The sequence below is a fragment of the Gadus morhua genome, chromosome 5 (assembly GCF_902167405.1).
Source record: "Gadus morhua chromosome 5, gadMor3.0, whole genome shotgun sequence".
Taxonomy (NCBI): Eukaryota; Metazoa; Chordata; class Actinopteri; order Gadiformes; family Gadidae; genus Gadus; species Gadus morhua.
This window is the reverse complement of record NC_044052.1, coordinates 20,334,346-20,357,137: the sequence shown is the minus strand read 5'-3', so window position 1 is coordinate 20,357,137 and position 22,792 is coordinate 20,334,346. Positions and strand designations below refer to the sequence as shown.

The 22,792-nt window shown below is 51.4% G+C and overlaps 3 protein-coding genes across 4 annotated transcripts; all 3 read left to right on the top strand.

Annotated features, from left to right (window-relative positions):
• Window positions 1–3,078: 3,078 nt before the first annotated feature.
• On the top strand, window positions 3,079–5,175 carry LOC115543476 (probable G-protein coupled receptor 151). Its single transcript, XM_075074188.1, is given in 2 exon segments — window positions 3,079–3,625; window positions 3,628–5,175. Coding segments are annotated over 2 exon segments (1,173 nt in total). The 5' UTR covers window positions 3,079–3,573; the 3' UTR covers window positions 4,749–5,175.
• Window positions 5,176–9,333: 4,158 nt separating this feature from the next.
• On the top strand, window positions 9,334–14,163 carry LOC115544526 (nascent polypeptide-associated complex subunit alpha, muscle-specific form). Of its 2 annotated transcripts, XM_030357525.1 has the most exons (4): window positions 9,334–9,456; window positions 10,394–10,635; window positions 10,910–11,451; window positions 12,400–14,163. In XM_030357525.1, exons 3-4 carry the CDS (start codon window positions 10,933–10,935, stop codon window positions 13,063–13,065), a joined length of 1,185 nt encoding a protein of 394 aa, XP_030213385.1. In that variant the 5' UTR covers window positions 9,334–9,456; window positions 10,394–10,635; window positions 10,910–10,932; the 3' UTR covers window positions 13,066–14,163. The 2 variants fall into 2 exon arrangements, with proteins under 2 accessions (XP_030213385.1, XP_030213386.1); XM_030357526.1 differs by lacking the exon at window positions 9,334–9,456 and having other exon boundaries at window positions 10,518–10,656.
• A 168-nt stretch (window positions 14,164–14,331) lies between these two features.
• Window positions 14,332–22,753, top strand: pank2 (pantothenate kinase 2). The gene is made up of 7 exons (XM_030357524.1): window positions 14,332–14,747; window positions 15,232–15,584; window positions 15,893–16,146; window positions 17,455–17,631; window positions 18,125–18,248; window positions 20,708–20,833; window positions 21,209–22,753. The coding sequence occupies exons 1-7, from the start codon at window positions 14,522–14,524 to the stop codon at window positions 21,257–21,259; spliced, it is 1,311 nt and encodes a 436-aa protein (XP_030213384.1). The 5' UTR covers window positions 14,332–14,521; the 3' UTR covers window positions 21,260–22,753.
• The last annotated feature ends 39 nt before the right edge of the window (window positions 22,754–22,792 follow it).

Below are 22,792 nucleotides of genomic sequence, written 5' to 3'. Positions count from 1 at the left end.
GCACTGGGCAGGGAATCCAAATCCATGTCATAGGTGCATGCAGGGTTAGACGGTGAATTCAGATTGAGTTAAATAGCAGCAGTTAGGGGTTAGAGACAGTACAGATATCATTCATTTGGAGCAGGTAGGAGTTAGACAGTATAGATAGAGTTCATTAGAGGCAGGTAGGGGTTAGACAGTATAGATAGAGTTCATTAGGAGCCGGTAGGGGTTAGACAGTACAGAGACAGGTCATTAAGGAGCAGGTAGGGGTTAGACAGTACAGAGACAGGTCATTAAGGAGCAGGTAGGGGTTAGACAGTACAGAGACAGGTCATTAAGGAGCAGGTAGGGGTTAGACAGTACAGAGACAGGTCATTAAGGAGCAGGTAGGGGTTAGACAGTAGAGAGACAGGTCATTAAGGAGCAGGTAGGGGTTAGACAGTACAGAGACAGGTCATTAAGGAGCAGGTAGGGGTTAGACAGTACAGAGACAGGTCATTAAGGAGCAGGTAGGGGTTAGACAGTACAGAGACAGGTCATTAAGGAGCAGGTAGGGGTTAGACAGTACAGAGACAGGTCATTAAGGAGCAGGTAGGGGTTAGACAGTACAGAGACAGGTCATTAAGGAGCAGGTAGGAGTTAGACAGTACAGAGACAGGTCATTAAGGAGCAGGTAGGGGTTAGACAGTACAGAGACAGGTCATTAAGGAGCAGGTAGGAGTTAGACAGTACAGAGACAGGTCATTAAGGAGCAGGTAGGGGTTAGACAGTACAGAGACAGGTCATTAAGGAGCAGGTAGGGGTTAGACAGTACAGAGACAGGTCATTAAGGAGCAGGTAGGGGTTAGACAGTACAGAGACAGGTCATTAAGGAGCAGGTAGGGGTTAGACAGTACAGAGACAGGTCATTAAGGAGCAGGTAGGGGTTAGACAGTACAGAGACAGGTCATTAAGGAGCAGGTAGGGGTTAGACAGTACAGAGACAGGTCATTAAGGAGCAGGTAGGGGTTAGACAGTACAGAGACAGGTCATTAAGGAGCAGGTAGGGGCTAGACAGTACAGAGACAGGTCATTAAGGAGCAGGTAGGGGTTAGACAGTACAGAGACAGGTCATTAAGGAGCAGGTAGGGGTTAGACAGTACAGAGACAGGTCATTAAGGAGCAGGTAGGAGTTAGACAGTACAGAGACAGGTCATTAAGGAGCAGGTAGGGGTTAGACAGTACAGAGACAGGTCATTAAGGAGCAGGTAGGGGTTAGACAGTACAGAGACAGGTCATTAAGGAGCAGGTAGGGGTTAGACAGTACAGAGACAGGTCATTAAGGAGCAGGTAGGGGTTAGACAGTACAGAGACAGGTCATTAAGGAGCAGGTAGGAGTTAGACAGTACAGAGACAGGTCATTAAGGAGCAGGTAGGAGTTAGACAGTACAGAGACAGGTCATTAAGGAGCAGGTAGGGGTTAGACAGTACAGAGACAGGTCATTAAGGAGCAGGTAGGGGTTAGACAGTACAGAGACAGGTCATTAAGGAGCAGGTAGGGGTTAGACAGTACAGAGACAGGTCATTAAGGAGCAGGTAGGGGTTAGACAGTACAGAGACAGGTCATTAAGGAGCAGGTAGGGGTTAGACAGTACAGAGACAGGTCATTAAGGAGCAGGTAGGGGTTAGACAGTACAGAGACAGGTCATTAAGGAGCAGGTAGGGGTTAGACAGTACAGAGACAGGTCATTAAGGAGCAGGTAGGGGTTAGACAGTACAGAGACAGGTCATTAAGGAGCAGGTAGGGGCTAGACAGTACAGAGACAGGTCATTAAGGAGCAGGTAGGGGTTAGACAGTACAGAGACAGGTCATTAAGGAGCAGGTAGGGGTTAGACAGTACAGAGACAGGTCATTAAGGAGTAGGTAGGGGTTAGACAGTACAGAGACCAGTCATTAAGGAGCAGGTAGGAGTTAGACAGTACAGAGACAGGTCATTAAGGAGCAGGTAGGAGTTGCGAGGCACATTTCTCAGGTTGGACCGCAGACATTGGGGTTCAAACTCAGAGCCTTCGGAGTCCGACCCCTTAACCCCGACACCATCCGTCTGTGGCCCCCGTCAAGGGCTGGCGTGGGACGGCCGAAACAGGAGGTGTCCCCATGCCTTCCCTGGGGGGGGGGGGGGGGGGGGGGGGAACCCCACTTGACCAGGACCTTCACCTCTCTCCCCTGACGGCCATGTCGGTGAGCTGGGCACAGGGAGAACCTTCTGGAAAGTCGACATGTCGACGACAACTCCGGCGTTCCACCCGCCGTGTGGTGACAACGGCGGGTGCTGCGTGGGGTCGTCATGGTTTCCACGTTATGACTCTAGAAAGTTCCCCAGCCAGCCAAAAGGGCAGCCGGCTGAAGAAGGTCTGTGAAGGCTGTGGGGTAGGGGGGGGGGGGGGGGGGGGGCCGTCTTGAGGGGTTTCCAGAGTCGCTGGGTGTTTCTCCTCTCTCCCCCCCCGCCCCCCCCCTGGGTGAGTGGCCCTGGTCGCCTAGCAACCGGCCCTTACTGCGAAGGTGACAGCATTTGAGTGGGCACCCTCACCTCTCTCTCCCTCCCTCCCTCTCTCTCTCTCTCCCTCTCGCTCTCGTTCTCTCTCCCTCTCTTTTCCTCTCTCTCTCTCTCTCTCCCTCTCGCTCTTCTCTCTCTCTCTCTCCCTCTCTCTCCCTCCTCCGCTCTCTCTCTCCCTCTCTCTCTCCTCCGCTTTCTCTCTCTCCCTCTCTCTCTCTCCTCTCTCGTCTCTCTCTCTCCTCCGATCTCTCTCTCCCTCTCTCTCTCTCCCTCTCTCTCCCTCTCTCTCCCTTGCTCCCTCTCTCCTTGCATGTTGACTGCTTTACCCCCCTCCAACCCCCCTCTCTCTCCATCACTCTCCCACTCTCTCCCTCCCTCTCTCTTTATGTATGTGCCTCTTATTCCCTCTCCCTCTCCCCCCCCCCCCTCTCTCTAGACATTTCAAGTCAACACATTTCCTAGAGGCACCAATATGCTTATTGCAAGTCATTACGATTTTATTGTTGTTTCTTCACCGAGAACTAATGACATGCTCGGGCCGATATAAGACATAAATTTATCATTACTTGATTAATATGACACAACATCTGCCCGCGCACAGCGTGACGTCAATACCGCCCGGACCGCCATCCAATGAAAATAATTAGGGGAGGTCATGGAATATTTACAGAAAAAAATCTAAAGTCAGAATATAGATCTCTCCTGCTCCCCCTCTCTCTGAGCGTGCACATACAACCCCGCGAGCTCGGCCACGCGCGTCACAGCGAGAGACGCCACCACGGCGCGCTGGGCTCGAGCCCGGGGCCAAGGAGGGAAAGTGACGTGGGCGCCTGACGACGCTAAATGGCAGCACTGGAAATAGCGCACCTGCAATAGCGCACGCGCGCGCCGCTCACTCTGTTTACCCGCGCTCCAGCACCTGCCGGCTCGCGGACAGCTCCAGCGCGCCAAAAGACTGATCAATAATTATAATTATACTGGACGCGCGATATCTGAATTAAAGGGGCATAATCGGGATTGTTGGTGTGTTTACAAAGTCACCGGAAACGCGGATATGGATGGACTCATGAACGAGTCGTTCGTGGACTTCGTCGGAGGAGTCCAACTCCACCCGGGGGGGGGACGAGGACCGCTGTACCGGTCATCCTCATCGGGATCTGCGTGTCCGGCGCCGTCGGCAACCTGCTCGTGATGCTCATCTTATACCGGGAATTCGGCAGAGCGCGAGGCTCAGAAGTCAAAGCTCTGCTGGCCGCCGTGGCCGCCACGGACCTCGCGATCCTGCTGCTGTGCGCTCCCGTGCGCGCGCTGACCTACTACCGTCAGTCCTGGACACTGGGCAGCCTCGTCTGCAGCACCGCCGACTGGTTCCAGCACGCGTGCGTTGCGGCCAAGACTCTGACCCTGGCTGCCACGACCCGAGCCAAACACAACCCGGTGGCGGTCCCCACTGGTGGCGCCAAGCGACCGCCGCGGCTCCGCGCGACCTGGATCCACGGTGCGCTCGCCCTCATCTGGACTTTTTCCGTGATGTTCCCCGTCCCACAGTTTCTGTTCGCCTCGCTGCAGACGCGCGGCGCCGACACTTTCATCTGCGTGTCGGCGCCGCCCGCGTGCGCCGCGGACTTCATGAGCCTGTTCTACAAGGTCTACCCCGCGCTGACCTTCGCCCTTCCCGCCGCCTTCACGCTGGCCTACTACGTCAAGACTCTGCACGCCGCGGTCAACCACGCGGCGGCGCCCAGAAGCGGCGCACGGCAGCGGCAGAGCAAGGTGACGCTCGTGCTGCTGTGCGCGAACGGCGCCAATGCGCTGCTTCTGCTACCCGAGTGGAGTGCGTTCACCTGGACGCGCCTCGGCTTCCACAAGCCGCCGGTCGGTCTCGCGATCTTCGCGCAGGTCCTCCTGTACTCCAGCAGCTGCGCGATTCCCGCCATCCTCATGACCATGTACGACGACGTGCGTCGCGGCGTCGTCGTTGTCTGGTTCGCCTCCACGTGCAGAGGCGCCCGGAACGCGTCCTGCGGCAACAGGTGTCCGGCGAAGAGCGAGGAGAACGGCGCAGAGCTCGGAGGAGCGCGCGAGGAGGGCGGCGACGACAAGGCCGAGTCCAACGAGCTGGAAAAGAACTTCCCCGACGTAGAGCACTTCTGGACCGGAAGGCGGAACACGCACGTGGAGGATGATCAGGACCCCGTCCCGTGGGAGCGCGAGGAGAAGATGCTGTGACGGGACGCGGGACGGCGTGTTGTAGGATGGCGTGACGCGTGGTGTTCTCCAGTAGAGTAGAAAGTTGCTTGTAGTTCATCGCTCCTCTCCTCGACCCCTCGGCGGCACCGCGTCGCGCTGTCGGCGCCGCATCGCGCTATCGGCGCGCCGGTGTCTTCATGGGTCAGGCAGGGTATAAACGGGTAGGCTAGACCTAAAGCGATGTTTTTTATGATATAAACATCACGTTATAAACATTTGAATGTAGCGTGTATTTTAGCCCAGTGTTGTTGGCACTCGCGTTGTGGTTAGATGACTTCATCATGTGGCGAAAAGTAGCCTATAATAAATCCTGTTTTCAATGGTACGTGTACATATTTGATAGAACACCGACTGATTTTTGTGACAATGTATTTGTATTCCGGTAATAAAATGTGTCCAGTGCAACGGGAACCAGTGTTTTTCAATTGCAATAAAACAGATCTTCCTTAATCACATCTTAATCACGGATAAAACCGGCAGAAATGCAGCGGCAAAGCTCTCCATTTAATTGAAATCGTCATGACCCGACATGACGCCATGACGCATGAAAACATTGCTTCGTCGAATAATCGAATGAATAAATAATCTAGTCTAATAATATGATGATAATAATCCAGAGGAGATTTGAACGCAATATTCCATTCGGATAATCACTCAGAGCACGCCGGATTATCAATAGGCCTTACATATTTCTGAACGACCTACTGAAATATCATCATATTTGTCATGTACTAACAGTCAGGGTTTATGAGTTCACGGGCATTCACACCCTGACCTCAGCATTTCAGTAGTAGGCCCCTCTCATTTTAGAGTATAGCTACAGGCTTGATTGATGCTCCAGGTGGATGAAAACATAACGTAAATATACATGAAAACTCTTTTATTGTGGAACAATAACGTATTTTGAATTCCATAGATTGAGGGAAAACCTCATCGCAACATCTGGGCTACTTTTACTGAATTTGTTGAGGCAGAGTAAACAAATCCCAACAAGCGGGAACAGCGCCCCTGTTATGCAGAAGGTGAAACAGCGGTACTGCACCCGCACTTGTTCTTAGCTCTGAAATGGTTTCGCGCTCTTGTCGACCAACTAACGTAAAGTGACAACCAAGTACAGAGAGCCTGGCGCTGTCCCGAGGTTTGAATGTAGGTGGCGGTTATTCAGATTCAAGTAAATGTTTGAGTTGAGAACGTGGGCATGTGCAACATGGGCAAGTCTATCCAGGGTGATATAACTGATTCTGTAATGGTTAAGTAGCGTCACTCTTCAGGATAAATGACAAGTTCCTTTTAAACTGACTTCAATCATGCACCCAGACAAAAGTCTGTCTAATGTGCTCGAATGTTAATTATCCAAATAACCTCCAATGAAGACTGGGATCTATCTTTTAGTTTGTCCTTTTAAAACGGCACAACCAGGCCTTCCAGTGTGAAGGTGGAACAGTAAACACTAAACATCCAATCACAAGGTGCGTAATATTGCACTTACTATATCAGTGCTTAACACCAAACATCCCATCACAAACTGTCTCATATCGCACTAACTATATCAGTAGGCCTGCTAAACACCAAACATCCCACCACAATGTGTGACACATCACACTGTACTTAACACCAAACAAACCATCACAATGTGAAGCCTAGCCTCACTGGATGGGCTGCAGGGAATCCTGCTCCGACCCATCATTTCAAGCCCATCGGTTGTGCTGCCACGTCGAAAGCTTGGCAGCTGGAACAACATGTTGGACGCTCCTGAAGAGCCTAATGGTGTTGGTTACCGAGCGGAATAGTACACCCGTGCCCCGCGGGTCGTCCTGTCCCAGACCGCGAGGGTCTTTTGTGCGGCGGCTCGCTCTCGTCTGGCGACCGTACGCGGCCGCGCAATTACGTAACACGGAGTGAACCCAGCCGCCGCCCGGCGGTAATGCACTTGGAGGATCATGGACCGCTCGGATAAACACCGCCCGCTAAAGGACCAGCAACTCCCTGGGGGGCTGGGGGAGCTCAATACAGGAGGAGACGTGGAGGAAGGGGAGGGGGGGGAGACGTTCAATAAAGGAGAGTTCCCTTTGCGTCCTAGAGTGAGTGAGGGGGGAGGGGGGAGGGGAGCGAGGGTTGGGGAGAGATTGGGAGGAGAGTTCCCTCAGTGTACTGCACTGGGATGCAACGCTCGGATAAGAGAGAGAAAGAGAGAAGCATCGTAGTGCTGGAGAGGTTTTAACCACTGGTTGAACCCTCGGGCCTGGGGGGTCTGATGACTTGAGATGACGAGTAAAGGACAAGCTCAAGGGATCTAGGGCAGCTCCTGGACCGCTTCATAACGGGACAGTACTCTCTCTCTCTCTCTCTCTCTCCTCTCTCTCTCTCTCTCTCTCTCTCTCTCTCTCTCTCTCTCTCTCTCTCTCTCTCTCTCTCTCTCTCTCTCTCTCTCTCTCACACACCCACTTTCAGAAGTACACTTTAAGTACCCTGATTCTATTTATTATTTAGCAGATGCTGTAATTTGTCAGATGCTTTCCTGCAAGAACGACTTACTTACAGGCAAAGCCGCCTTAATGCACGGGCTTGTGATTTTTTGTTTGGGGCTTACAAAGATCAGAGGCCTATCATCAGCCAGAAAAAAGAGGGCCAGTAGCCCCTTTACACCACAGCCACACAATGTTAACACTCATTCCCATCGAGGCTCCGGCTTTTTATGATTTGATCCTGCTAAAATGATGTCTTCTCTCCGTACGGGGAAAACCAGGACGCGTGCACAGTGCCACCCAGTGGTTACAATGGTACAATGCATACGGAAATGTAAGACCCACATCCTGTCCTGATATGAAACATAGGCAACTTTTAGTATTCTACATTTTTTATTTATTATTTCCGTAGCAATGCAACCCTCCCTATTGTTAAGAAGGCCCTTGTTGTTATTCAAATAATAATAACAATTGCAACATTACAGTGCTACTTCTTCTCTCAAAAGTGTATCAATGTACATTTCTGACGGGGGGGCACCGCGTTTGACGCAGAAAAAAATCTTCGACATGCACAGTCAAGAATTGACGCTCAACCTGTCCGAAAACGATTCCCATTGGTCGTCCTCTTTATGCATGAACATATCCTCCAATCAGACCCGAGAACCGGGCACTCCGGACGAACCGGGCGCTGCTGATGCTTGAAGTGCACGCCCCCGAAACAAGACGCACACGAGCCCGCGCGTTCACGCACAAAGGCTGGGCGGACAGGCAGCGGAAGATCTCGGCGTTTGGACACCACTGGGGAACAAAAGAAGGTGAGGAACTCATGCCTGGCAGGCGACATAAAGACCTTCTCGTCTTCGTGAGACAGTTCTGTTTTTGTGTGTGTGATAATAAACAGCTCGGTCCTTTAGAGCTAGGCTCTGACTTATACCTTGATCATGGCATAATCGTTTATAAGTTCACGCCTCTTCTGTGTCACTGGAGAACTCGACCATAATCGAATGATTACAATTGACTGATAAGTGTTTAAAGTCAGCGTTGACATGTTTTGTACCCCCCCCCCCCCCCCCCCCCCCCCCTCGCCCGGTCCTGTCCTCCATGTTGGCGTACTTTTACATCCAACTTCTCATCGATTGCATGGCAAACCAACCCGAACGCTGTGATCGATGCACACCTTGTCTTCGCCTTCCCTCAATGCGGGCAGTCTGATCTCCCCTATTTAAAGTGGTTAACCTGTTGAGGGGGCTGAAAGCGGACCTATACAGGTGTGAGGAATGTCAGGTGGGCGGCCGGGATGACCTGCCAGCTTTTAGAGGACGAGTCCTGTCCGGCAGGCGTCCTTGTGTGAATGGGTTTTTTCACCTTCAATAGTCTTACCTGTTTCTCAACGGGCTGTCGTCGCTGTGCAATCGAAGCCATTAAGTAATGAGGTGGGAGAGGTTTGTTAACGTTTTTGTATTATTTTTTGCTTTTTTCGTCATGCGAGCGGCTGTGAATGTGACTGTATCAGACTTTGCTCTTTGACGCCTGGCTTACTCCACATGCTCCCCTGCTGAGGCCTCCGGGGAGAGGTTAATGTAACCCTGAGCAGGCTCTCTCCCGGTCTGACTGCTCTCAGCGATTAACGGGCGATTGCTTCGGTATGCTGTTTAGGTGTAAACACACCAGAGTGTGTTCAACACGCTTCCTGCTGCCGTTCGGATCCTTCCCGTCAAAAGGTCACTATTCGTCTTATCTTATTATCTTATCTTATCTTATTACTCTGTTATTAACTAAGTGCCCTCGTATCAGACAATCCCAAGTCCATAGTCCATCACTGAGTAACAGGAGTTCAACCTTTATTTTCCAAATGGACAGTTAACCGTGATTAAACAATAAATGTGTTGACTCCAAAGGGAACCTGGTCTGTCTGCATTGACTGACTGAGGAAACCAGTCTTTCACGTGTTTTTTCATGGTTTCACTTTCGTTATTTCGTTACTTCCGCGGTTGCTCCACTATGACAGCCAAGGCAGGCATCTTGTATCATGTGGGTTTCCCCGACAGTTCCGAAAAACATAATTGTTGAGTCATTGAACGTTGCTTGGCTTGTTTCAGATGTCCTTTGTCAGTGATCAACTCTACAGTGGCTACATCAGGACCCACATGTCTGAGATAGTCAGCAAGGTCAAAGTGAGAGAGATCATCCCTCACCTGCCCTGCCTCACCCTCTCCGACCGGGTGAGTCCAACGTCCCTCCAATAACAAAGAATCTTAGATTCATACCGTTTACGTGTGACGGTCATTCAGTAGTAAACCATTTTAGTGTTATAACGGAGGTAGTTCACCTTTTATGGTGTCATCTTGGATTCATACCGTCAATGGGTGCACCTCGATGTCAGTCGATGAGTTTAACGGATCTGTAATGCTAGCTGCTTTGTTCTGAAAGCACAGCCATGAAGAGCGATGATCTGATAAACTTTTGCCGTAATGCGCTGAGCTCCTGTTTCGACCATACACAGAGACAGACTTCTGTTTACTGTGTGTTTGAACATATGGCTATATCTGCGTGTGTATATTTCTGTGTGTGTGTGTGTACTATATGTCTATGTGTGTGTGTGTGTGTGTACTATGTTACTATGTCTGCGTGTGTGTACCTTATGTGTGTGTTTACTATTTTACTATGTGTGCATGTGTGTACTATATTTCTGCGTGTGTGTACTATACTTGTGTGTGTGTGTACTATATTACTATGTCTGCTGTGTGTGTGTACTATAGGTCTATGTGTGTGGGTACTTTTTGTCTTTGTGTGTGTGAGTACTACTACGTCTGTGGGTGTGTACTATATATCTGCGTGTGTGTACTATGCGTGTGTGTACTATATTGTGTGCTATATGACTGTGTCTGCGTGGGTGTACTATGCGTGTGTGTGTGTACTATATTACTATGTCTGTGGGTGTGTACTATATATCTGCATGTGTGTGCTATGCGTGTGTGGGTGTACTATTTTGTGTACTATATGACTGTGTCTGCGTGGGTGTACTATGCGTGTGTGTGTGTACTATATTACTATGTCTGTGGGTGCGTACTATATATCTGCGCGTGTGTACTATGCGTGTGTGTGTGTACTATATTGTGTACTATATTACTGTGTCTGCGTGTGTGTACTGTACTTCAGGAGGAGGTCGAGGCGAAGCGGGAGCACAATGGGAACTTCAACGCCATGCAGCTGCTGCTGCAGAGCCTCCACCGGCGGGAGAACTGGCCCGAGCAGTTCATCGCCGCGCTGGTCGCCTGCGAGCACCGCAGCATGGCCGCCGAGATAGAGGCCGAGTACCGCCGCCTGAAAACCCCACGCCGCGAGTCTCCGCCCCCCAGCCGTAGTCTCACCACCCAGCTATGAGTCTCCGCCCCCCAGCCGTGAGTCTCCTCCCCCTAGCCGTGAGTCTCCTCCCCACGACCCCGACGACGACTGACTGGGTCACGACCCCGACTGACAGCAGTCGGGGGGGGGGTGTGGAAGCCGACCGGCCCCTTATTGGTCCAGCCTCACCAAAAACACCCAATCACAGCTGAAGATATTTATTCACATCTTAAATAATAAAAAAAATAAGGTACAAGTATATTTGTAGTTGGGAGCTTAAAAGAAAAACATCTCTCGAGTCTGTGTTTGTTTTGTTTCCCTTTCCTCCAGCTCCCAAAGCATCCACTGTCGTCATGGCAACCGTCCACTCCCCCCCCGCCGTCAGCCCATCGGACCCCACTGGGGCCTCCTCCTCCTCCCTCCCGGAGACCCCCGAGGCACCGTGGGCCCAGACAGCCCCGCCCCCCAAGGCCGCCGCGCCGACCCCCGTGTCGCCGCCGGCGACGCTCCCCGCCCGCCAGGAGCCGGAGGAGAACGCGGAGGAACCCAGGGAGTGGGTCGGCGCGGCGGTCGGCTCCGGCTTCACCGCCGTCGACGGAGCCGGTCGTGAGGTCCCAGCCCAGACAGGAAGTCCCGCCCCGACATGGAGTCCCGCCCCGACAGGAAGTCCCGCCCAGCCGGAGTCCATGGTAACATGGCGGAGCGGCGAGCAGAGCGGGGACGACGACTCGTCTGGGGTCGGAGACGGCTCGTTTGCGAGCGGAGACGACTCGTCTGCGTGCGGAGACGACTCGTCTGAGGAGGATCTGGAGTCCGCCTCCTCGACCCTGACCCCGGAGAAGCTTCCGGTACAGGAGAGCGCCCCTCCGAAGGTAAACCCCCCCTCGCCACCCTCCATCCCGAATACAGGAAGAATCATTAGACTTGAAAAGGCGTCAAGTCACGGATTAAATTGAGTGGAAATTGTTCTTCCAAACATTGTTCAGAGCAGCAGCGAGCGGTGAACATTAGCAGTTTTATATTATCGTCGGAAGAAACACTTGTGTTGTCTTTTGAAAACCTTCATGGTCCCAGTGAGGAGAGTAAAACCAGTCGGGATAGGGGGCAGACGCAACGGTCACCACCTCGTACAGCCTGACCATCCACGGCTTTGTCTGGTGGTCTTCGTACAACCTTCGAACTCTGAACAGGTTATGCTGTAATCCATTTGGATGGTACGTTGGTACATGCAAGTCGTAAGTTTCAAATCTCCCTGCTTTCTTGCGGAATTTGGGGAGGCGTGTCCCCTTTTGGTCGTAGTATATTTCCCGTTTTTATTGGCTAGTCATTGTTATTGTTAGCTACATTAGCCTCTTTAGCAAACCTGCTCTAAAACAAACAACGCACCTTTACATTGTATTGCACACACAGCAAGACCTAGCAATGCATAAATTGGTGACCGGCATAGAGTAGAAATGTAATCAAGTGTGTAAAAGCATTTAAAATCGACATTAAAATGACCCAAAAAGAAAATAAATCTCTTTACGGGCACAGCCAATTTTGTTGACGAGAAGTACGTTCGGCCTCACTGAACTCGCTCTACTTTCAAAGCGACGAGATACTACGACCAAAAGGGGGCTGCCTCAGTGAAATGCCGCAAGAAAGCTGGGAGATTTGCGGATTACAATTTGCACGCACCGGCGTACCATCCAAATGGATTACAGCATTAGTATTGACCTTCGAACTCTGAACAAGTGAGTCTTGACCTTCGAACTCTGAACAGGTTAGTCTTCACCTTTGAACTCTGAACAGCTGAGTCTTGACCTTCCCTTCCCTGCTAGGGCCAGAGCTCCGTCCCGCTGGCCACGGCGCCCCCGGTGGCGGGGTTGAACCGCCCGGACCCCCGGGAGCCCCACCCAGACGACCACCCGGGCCGGCTCCGCGACGAGGACGAGGACGAGGACGACGTGTGCCTCAGCAAGCCCTGCGCGCTGCTCAGCGTGCGGCCCGACGCCGACCGCCACGCCGCCGCCGCCACGCTGCCCACCGCCGCCCTATCGGCGCCGCCGTTCTCCGGGAACAACATCAGCCTGCAGATCAGCGACCCCTCCGTCTGCGGGTCCCTGGCCTCCTTCGCCGAGGGCGAGGCCCAGGAGGTGCTGGAGCACGTGGGCCACGTGACGGAGGAGCCATCCGTCCAGAACCTGGCCAGCCCCGCCGCCGCGCAAGGCATTCTGGGAAATGCAGTCCGCGCACCCCGAGACCCCTGCTGGGACGAGAGGAACGAAGGTCAGCGTGAAGCTGCGGCCCCGAGCCGGTCCTCTTCGTCATCACCGGGTGGGGGGGCAGCGGACGCGAGCATCAGGTCCTCAACGGTAAACCCTCCCCTGCCGTGGCCCACGAGCAAGCTCCGACCCGCCAGCCGCCGGCCGGGGGCAGCCTGCCGCCGGTGCCGGAGAAGGAGGTGTCCGTGGTCGTCGTGTCCTCCAGGACTAAGTACGCGGTGACGGTCGCGGGGGTGGGGCGTGCGCCATGCTCGTGGCCTGGAGGCTGAAGAATTAACCCGGCCGTGACTCCGTGTGAGGCAGAGATCACGTGATCAGCGGCGTCTGGAGCCGGGTCTCAAAGGTTGCGTTCACTGGAGGCGCGGTGGGACAACGTGGGCGACCGCATTGGGCCCCCCCCCCCCCCCGCCTGAAATAGCGGCGCCGCTGTCGCCATGGCGATATGGAGTGGGCCGCTCACGGTGTCTTACTGTGTCCGGTGAACACTTCCCCCCCCCCCCCCCCCTAGTGAGCTGTGCCTTTCGTGGCTGCTGGTATTGGTCCATACCGCCAGGCAGTCCTTTAATATTTACCCGGTAATAATAGCAGACCTTCAGTTGTCAATAATTCATTCTGTCTGTAATTAAGCCCTCACTCTCTCTCTCTCTCTCTCTCTCTCTCTCTCTCTCTCTCTCTCTCTCTCTCTCTCTCTCTCTCTCTCTCTCTCTCTCTCTCTCTCCCTCTCTCTCTCTCCCCCTCCCTCTCTCTCTCTCCCCTTTGTTTATTGACTCTACTTTGAGGAGATCATTCTCAGGTCATTTATGTATCCAATGCAAATATGTGGTGGTTAACTGATGCCAATGATAGCCTTATGTGTAATTAGGAACATATTAGTCTGATAAGCACTTGCATCTACTTTTACTTGAATCCCTGCTAATAAATCAAGTATAGCAATGATATTAATTTCACGATAAATTTTAAATCTTGTTCTGGCTTGTGCAATGTAGATCAATCTGTATTTATTTGTATATATCTATGAAAAGGTTGGCCTGCTATGAGAGGAGAATCTAAATATAAGGGAAAGATCACCACTTTGTCAACACTGTGTTCTTCTGATTTGACCTTGATGTCGAAGAAGTAGTTTAGATACATTTCGATCCTTAGTTCTTGTTTTCTATTTAATAGAAGGTGTATGTGCAATATTATTTCCAATGTACTGACGCAGTTATGAAAACAAGAGAATATTTTTTGCGGAAATCTTATTCAGACAGATGAACATCCACTTGATAATCAAAACATATAATAATGAGCCTGCTGAATAAAATTCACGTTCGTCTCTAACTGCTATTTGCAAAAACAAATTACTGTTCATATAATGAAATGTTATTTTGTTGTGCCAGTATAACAACTACTGTCTGACAGAATCTCCCCTCTGTCACACCGTGTGCACGCGCACACGGTGTTGACTGACGGCCCTGTTCCCACGGCGATTGGCTGAGCCCGTTTTCTATCCGCGCTCCCATTGGCCGAGCCTCTCTTCATCAGCCGTCTCCGTCCACTTTAAACCGGACTGCTCATTGTAAGAAACCGTTAGATGTGAGAATTACCTTAACGACACGATTTGTACCTTTAAAATGAGTCGCGTTGACCCGTCCCGCGGAAGAAAGTAGTCCCACACGCGGAACCGCCGTCGCCCTCGATGGCGTTAAACGGCCACCGAGGCGACATCGAAGTCAACAACGACGAGGACGAAACGCCCACGAAGCCACTGCGCTCTGCGAGGGAGGAGATGACGCCCGACGACCCTGCGGACGAGCCGGCCGGCGGGACCGCGACAACCGGGGGACCAGGCGCCTCTGCCCGGGGAGCGTCCCTCCATCGTCCGGGGACGACCAGGAGCGACTCGCTGAGGAGGAGCCGACCACGTACGTGTTCTGGAGGGGCTGGGAGTATCCACTGGAAGGGGATGGTTGCTCGTTGACTTGAGCTTTACGCGGGGCTCAATGGGGGGTAATTAAAATTAATCCCCTTGAGATTATGGGAAGCGGTCATACGCGTGGGTCTGTAGCCCCCTGCGGGGGCAGGGAGGCGGTGACCCGGTGGTATTAGGACACGTTTGCGCGGAGCTCAGACACCTTGGATGTCGGGTCGCGGGAAATAGACGGCTCCCATTCTTGCAACAAGATGGCGTATGTAGTACACACTGTACTATCGCTGTTCAGCAACTGGGGATCGGTTAATATCAATTGTCGCTCATTGATTCATGCGTTATTTTATAAGGGCTTTATGTGTCAAGGTCATGGCATAATACCAAAGTCAACCTCATGCGTTTATCGTTATGTTATTATTCCCCCCCACCCGTATCCGACGCATCCTCAACGCGTAATGGTGCCACCGTAAACCCCGCAGCTTTCCCCTGGTTCGGCATGGACATCGGCGGTACACTGGTGAAGCTGGTCTACTTCGAGCCGAAGGACATCACGGCGGAGGAGGAGCAGGAGGAGGTGGAGAACCTCAAAAGCATCCGCCGATACCTGACATCCAACACGGCGTACGGGCAGACGGGGATCCGCGACGTGTACCTGGAGCTCAAGGACCTGTCGCTGTGCGGCCGGACGGGGAACCTGCACTTCATCCGCTTCCCGACCTATGACCTTCCCGCCTTCCTGCAGATGGTCCGCAACAAACACTTCTCCAGCCTGCACACCACGCTGTGCGCCACGGGGGGCGGCGCGTACAAGTTCGAGACCGACTTCCGAACGGTGCGTTTAATTAATACGTGGTTATCGTTTAATATAGTTCTTCTGGATATTTGACAGTTGATCAACAAGGAAGCTCATAGTATTGGAGTCCATATCGCACATTGGTGGAGGAAAACTCCCCACGTCCACAAAATAAACCACTGGGGAATCCTTACTGTCATTACGTGGACTAAAACCTTAAACGCATGTCTGAATAGTAAAAATGCAATAAGTTCCGTAGGTCAGTTGTACAGTTCCTGTTTCGTCTGTCCTTCCTGTCTGGCCCCACCCCTTACTTCCTGTTTGTGTCTTGCCTTGCCCGTCCCCAGATGGCAGATCTGCAGCTGCAGAAGCTGGACGAGCTGGACTGCCTGATCCGGGGGGTCCTCTTCACCGAGTCGGTGGTGGTCAGCGACCCGTCGGAGTGCTACTACTTCGAGAACCCCAGCGACCCCGAGCGCTGCGAGCAGAAGCCCTACGGGCTTCAGGACCCCTACCCCCTGCTGCTGGTCAACATCGGGTCGGGGGTCAGCATCATGGCCGTGTACTCGGAGACGGACTACAAGAGGGTCACCGGGACCAGGTGAGATCCAGGACCAGGGGGGGGGGGGGGGGGGGAGAGAGAGGAGGGAGGAGAGAGAGAGAGAGAGGGAGGAGAGGAGAGAGAGAGAGAGAGAGAGAGAGAGAGAGAGAGAGAGAGAGAGAGAGAGAGAGAGAGAGAGAGATCCCAACGTCAGCTTGGCTGGTTCACTGTAGAGCATGGAACCTATAGCCTAGAACCAACACTGTCTGCTCTACGGTTGACAGTGACCTCAGCTGGTTCTCTCTAGTGGACCAGCTGAGGTCCACACTGTTCTCAGCTGATCCACTGTAGAGCGGACTGTGTTGGTTCTAATGGTAGGCTATAGGGTCCACAGTGATCTCGGTTCATTCACTAAAGAGCAGACTCGCGTTTGGTTCCACTAGTATGTGCAATAAGCTCAACATTTGCATCCTCAGCTGGAACGAGGCTATAGGTGACACACGTTGAGATGTGTGCGGCCTGTCGAGCCTTCAGGCTGATTACAAGAGGGATTCATCCTCCGCTCACAGTGATCTGAAGGCGGTTTGGCCTTCCTAGAAGTCATGCTTTTGCGTGCATGTTTGCACCGAGTCCGTTTAATCACCGAACATAACATGCTTATCCGGGTCTAAAGCAAACAAACCATGATTAACAATCTCTTTGTGGTTTCTCTCTGTCTCTGTCTTCTCTCCCTCCCTTTCTCTGTCTGTCTTCCCTCCCTCCCTCTGTCTGTCTGTCTGTCTGTCTGTCTGTCTGTCTGTCTGTCTTCCCTCCCTCTCTGTCTGTCTGTCTTCCCTCCTTGTCTGTCTGTCTTCCCTCCCTCCCTCTGTCTGTCTGTCTGTCTGTCTTCCATCTCTCTCTTTGTCTGTCTTGTCTTCCCTCCTCTGTCTGTCTGTCTGTCTGTCTGTCTGTCTTCTGTCTGTCTGTCTGACTGTCTGTCTGTCTGTCTGTCTGTCTTCTCCCTCCCTCCCTCTGTCTGTTCTCCCTCCCTCTCTGTCTGTCTGTCTTTCCCCTCCTGTCTGTCTGTCTGCCCCCTCTCTGTCTGTCTGTCTGTCTTCCCTCCCTCTGTCTGTCTTTTCTGCCCCCCTCTGTCTGTCTGTCTGTCTGTCTGTCTGTCTGTCTGTCTTCTCTCCCTCCCTCTGTCTGTCTTGTCTGCCCCCCTCTGTCTGTCTGTCTGTCTGTCTTCTCTCCCTCTGTCTGTCTGTCTTCCCTCCCTGTCTGTCTGTCTGTCTTCCATCCCTTGGTCTTCCCTCCCTCCATCCCAACCTCTGTCTGTCTTACTCTCCTCCCTCTATCTATCTGTCTGTCTCCCCCCCCCCCCCCCTCCAGCCTCGGTGGGGGGACCTTCCTGGGTCTGTGCTGCCTGCTGACTGGCTGCTCCACCTTCGAGGAGGCCCTGGAGATGGCGTCAGAGGGGGAGAGCACGCGCGTGGACAAGCTGGTGAAGGACATCTACGGCGGGGACTACGAGCGCTTCGGCCTCCCCGGCTGGGCCGTGGCCTCCAGGTGTGTACGCCTCGGCCAATCAGTGGCGCTGCAGGAAGCGTTGGTAGGCAAGAATTCTAGTTGGCACCGGTTAGTTGGAAAGCTAGTTGGCGTTGGCGGTCGCAGCTGTTTTGTTCGTTAGCTTCGGCCTTAGTAAGCAAGCTAGTTAAAGCTAGGTGACGTGTTATGCACGGGTCGTTAGAAGCCGTTTTGAAATTCTGCCTCTTCTGACATCACAAGTGGGCGTGTCCACCTGGATGTGTGCTGGATAGATCAGTCTACCAGCCTACCCAGTGGACTGCGGCAACGGTTGCTCATCTATCCGTCACACATCTAGGCGGACACGGCAACTGGTGGTATAATATGCCACCTTTAACGTGATTCCACGAGCCATGGACAAGGATAAACCAGCTCCACGTCAAGCCAAAATGGTAAAACCAGTACTGTGACTCACCCGAAGATGGTGTTTTTTCAAAATTATTCTTTCAATGTTATTTTTTTTTTTTTTTGCTAGCTTTGGCAACATGCTGACGTCGGAGAAGCGGGAGGGCGTGTCCAAGGCGGACCTGGCCCGCGCCACGCTGGTCACCATCACCAACAACATCGGCTCCATCACCCGCATGTGTGCCCTCAACGAGGTCCGTATCCCTCCGCCCAGCCTGGGAACTCCATTCTGTAAGCCGACCAGAATTGGTGACGGCAAAAATATTTTCAAAGTAAAAGCCCTCAACCTTTTGAGGTTAAGTTATAGCATTAATGTATTTTTTACGATTACATTAACTGCATTTAGCAGCTGTCCATGGCGACTTACAATAAGTACATTAGTCAGACAATATGTACCGCTGTCCGCACAGTAGGGATGTTCGTAGAACCAAGTGCCAAGCACTAACAATTGTTAGGTTAACCCAGTTCCTGTACACAACAAAGCTAGCTATGATAAGAAGGTGGACATACAACATACAATAGGTGCGTACATTAAGTGCCAGCATTAACCATCAAGTCATGTAGGAGAGTAATTGACCCACATTGACCTTTTTAATTGAGTCACACACCATACACATTCCACTGTTCAGACTGTATCTGTAACAAGAGTTCTTGATCAATGCGTCCGCATTAAACCACTCCGTCCCGGTGTCCTCAGCCTCTTTACGGTGCTGCCTTGTGGCGTCTTGATCAAGCAGCATTGTACAGGGCTATGAGGACACTGGGAGATGTCTACTGTCCCCACTAGAGACTTAGGACACCGTGATGTCTACTGTCCCCACTAGAGTCTGAGGACACAGTGATGTCTACTGTCCCCACTAGAGTCTGAGGACACAGTGATGTCTACTGTCCCCACTAGAGTCTGAGGACACAGTGATGTCTACTGTCCTCACTAGAGTCTGAGGACACAGTGATGTCTACTGTCCCCACTAGAGTATGAGGACACAGTGATGTCTACTGTCCCCACTAGAGTCTGAGGACACAGTGATGTCTACTGTCCCCACTAGAGTCTGAGGACACCGTGATGTCTACTGTCCCCACTAGAGACTGAGGACACCGTGATGTCTACTGTCCCCACTAGAGTATGAGGACACAGTGATGTCTACTGTCCCCACTAGAGACTTAGGACACCGTGATGTCTACTGTCCCCACTAGAGTCTGAGGACACCGTGATGTCTACTGTCCCCACTAGAGTCTGAGGACACAGTGATGTCTACTGTCCCCACTAGAGTCTGAGGACACCGTGATGTCTACTGTCCCCACTAGAGTCTGAGGACACAGTGATGTCTACTGTCCCCACTAGAGTCTGAGGACACAGTGATGTCTACTGTCCCCACTAGAGTCTGAGGACACAGTGATGTCTACTGTCCCCACTAGAGTATGAGGACACAGTGATGTCTACTGTCCCCACTAGAGTATGAGGACACAGTGATGTCTACTGTCCCCACTAGAGTCTGAGGACACAGTGATGTCTACTGTCCCCACTAGAGACTTAGGACACCGTGATGTCTACTGTCCCCACTAGAGTCTGAGGACACAGTGATGTCTACTGTCCCCACTAGAGTATGAGGACACAGTGATGTCTACTGTCCCCACTAGAGTCTGAGGACACAGTGATGTCTACTGTCCTCACTAGAGTCTGAGGACACCGTGATGTCTACTGTCCCCACTAGAGTCTGAGGACACAGTGATGTCTACTGTCCCCACTAGAGTCTGAGGACACAGTGATGTCTACTGTCCCCACTAGAGTCTGAGGACACAGTGATGTCTACTGTCCCCACTAGAGTCTGAGGACACAGTGATGTCTACTGTCCCCACTAGAGTATGAGGACACAGTGATGTCTACTGTCCCCACTAGAGTCTGAGGACACAGTGATGTCTACTGTCCCCACTAGAGTCTGAGGACACCGTGATGTCTACTGTCCCCACTAGAGTCTGAGGACACAGTGATGTCTACTGTCCCCACTAGAGTCTGAGGACACCTGGATGTCTACTGTCCCCACTAGAGTCTGAGGACACAGTGATGTCTACTGTCCTCACTAGAGTCTGAGGACACAGTGATGTCTACTGTCCCTACTAGGCACAGGGTGACGTCTACTGTAAGCTACTATATGTATTCTGTATTCATTTGGATTGATTGTTAACCATGACCAACCAAAAACTGACCTTATCAGGTGACATCCTAAAACATTCAAATAATTACAATGTTTTTTATGTCTTTATAACGGCGAGATGGTTCTTGATGGTAGCAAAGTTTAGCAAGGAACACCTAAGGGGAAGTTACAGTGACTCAGCAAGTAAAGTGCAGAGACCAAATGTCGCAAACCAATTATTTTTCCAAACCCCTAGAGGGCGCTCTTTACAAACGCAGGCCGATAGAAGGTGCTCTATAGCTCCAGGCGGACTGTGTGCTACAAACAACCCTTGTTTCTCAACTGTTCCAAGTTCGGAAAAAAATGATTGTACATACTTTTTCAGTTGCTTTCCTTCAAATTTCCTACGGTATTAATTGAGGCAGGATTTTAATGGTGGTTGCCCTATTCATTCCCCCCCCCCCACCCCCCCAATTCTGAGGTTCTGGAGAACATTCCTAACTGTTTCCGTCCCTCCCCAGAACATCAACAAGGTGGTGTTTGTGGGGAACTTCCTGCGGGTGAACACCTTGTCCATGAAGCTGCTGGCCTACGCCATGGACTACTGGTCCAAAGGACAGCTCAAGGCCCTGTTCCTCAGACACGAGGTGAGCCCATTGGCCGAGCCCGGGGACAGAGAGGATCATCATTGGCTAAAACAGGGATGCCGCGATCCCATTGGTTGAGCGCGGTTCCCCAGCGCTTGGTTCACTAATGACACGTTTATGCTCGTGCCCTGTTTTTAGAAATCTCGATTTATGTGACAAATGGAATCTTGGGAATGAATGTAGACGTCAAAGAGCATCTTCTCACTCCTCTAAAGAAATCCAAAGACTGAAATGTATATGTTTAAGATGTTTAAAATCTTTTTAACATTTCATGAGTTCACGTAACAATTCCCTAAACTAGGTTGAGCAGAGCAGTGGCCTTGGCCTGATGTGTCAGCCGTTGACCTCTGACCCCGACCTATGACCCCTCCCTAGGGGTACTTTGGAGCTGTGGGGGCGCTGCTGGAGCTCCTGCATCCGTCCTAGGAGGAGAGGAAGAGGAGGAGGAGGAGGAAGAGGAGGAGGACCACGAGGAAGCACTTTAAACCTCCTGTACGGCTAGCCACTAACACCTCGAGGCTAACGCGCTAACATCTAGAGGCCGAGCTGCTCATCTATGGATGATGCTAACTTCTAGATGCTAACATCAAGATGCTAGGATGCGTACATCTCAAGGCTAAGCTGCTAATATCTGGATTCTGACTTCTGGAAGCTAAGATGCTAGCATCAAGATGCTAGGATGCTTACATCTCGAGAGGCTAAGCTGCTAATAGCTTGACGCTAACTTCTAGACGATAAGATGGTTATATCTATGTGATACGGTGCTGATATCCAGATCCTACAGATGCTAAAGTCTAGATGTCCCAGATGTTGTCATGCACAAGCTTCCTGAGTCATGTGGGCGTCGGCGTCGACGGCTACTTGTTCTTGCTCTGGATCTTGAGTGACTGTTCTTGTGCTGTTCTTGGCGTCCGTTTGTGTGTGTGGGCGTGTCCCTACCGCTGTGTGAACAGTGTGTGGATCTAGAATGAGTTTAGCTTCAGTTGATCCTCCTTGGGAAATGGGGACCGAAAGCGCTCCAAATATCAGCGATTCTGAACGTTTCATATGGGCGGGGCTTGTTGCAGTAGTAGTGGTACGAGGTGTTATAGTAAAAGTATACTTTAGGAATCCAAAGAATATGTTGACCGTTGTGACAATCAAGAGTGGTACTGTTGTCAGTGCCACACACCTGGACCTTACGGTAACTGAACTGGTAAACTGGTAGCTGAGACAATATATTATCAACCGGGGGGGGCTGCTTCTGTCAGGGAATGTTTGTGGAGATTCGCTTAAAACCTCAAACCCGTCCCAAAGTGGAGGCCTTTTGTTTCTTGCGATAGCAGCTTGAAGTGAATCCCAGCGCTCAACACGGAAAGATATGAGTGTTGCTTCTGATTATATTGCAAGGCCTGTGTGTGAGTTTGTGTGTGTGTTTTCCATGTTTGCATTTTCAAACCAAAAAGTCATAAATGCACTGATAAACGATTATCTGCAGCTGCTGTTTTTTCTATGAGAGTGAAATGTATTTTAGTATACCAGAATATGTTGTTTTTCAAGCACTAGGACAATTTGTATGTGATAAAAATTATCATTCAGATGAAAATCAAAGCCTCCTTATTGAATGATGTCCATAACGTTCTGGTTCAGTGTTCAGAGGATTTAAATCAGGCGATTTAGGGACCATGTTTCTCCATCTCATTCAAATTCAGGTAGCAGAGACATTTCCACTTGTTGTGGTTGAAGGACTTCTGAACCTTTAAAACTAAACGTGCCTGTATGGTCTTTTCTGCCATTGATAATGGTTAAACTTATTCTACATTTCTAATCTACTCCAAAAGTTCCCCTCTGTTGGCTCCTTCAGAGGGTCGACTTGCACTAAAATGTTCCAACGGTTTTGTACGGGAATGTTTCAGCAAATAAAAAAAAACCTTCATCCAATCTTGATTCGTGTCGTTTGTTTTTTATGTTCTCATTCCT

Excerpts from the sequence above, each read along its gene's own strand:
- LOC115544526 (XM_030357525.1), top strand. The coding sequence starts at position 10,933 with ATGGCAACCGTCCACTCCCCCCCCGCCGTCAGCCCATCGGACCCCACT. Across the intron at positions 11,452-12,399 it reads AGGAGAGCGCCCCTCCGAAG|GGCCAGAGCTCCGTCCCGCT; the intron begins GTAAACCCCCCC and ends CTTCCCTGCTAG.
- pank2 (XM_030357524.1), top strand. The coding sequence starts at position 14,522 with ATGGCGTTAAACGGCCACCGAGGCGACATCGAAGTCAACAACGACGAG. Across the intron at positions 14,748-15,231 it reads GCTGAGGAGGAGCCGACCAC|CTTTCCCCTGGTTCGGCATG; the intron begins GTACGTGTTCTG and ends TAAACCCCGCAG. Across the intron at positions 16,147-17,454 it reads AAGAGGGTCACCGGGACCAG|CCTCGGTGGGGGGACCTTCC; the intron begins GTGAGATCCAGG and ends CCCCCCCTCCAG.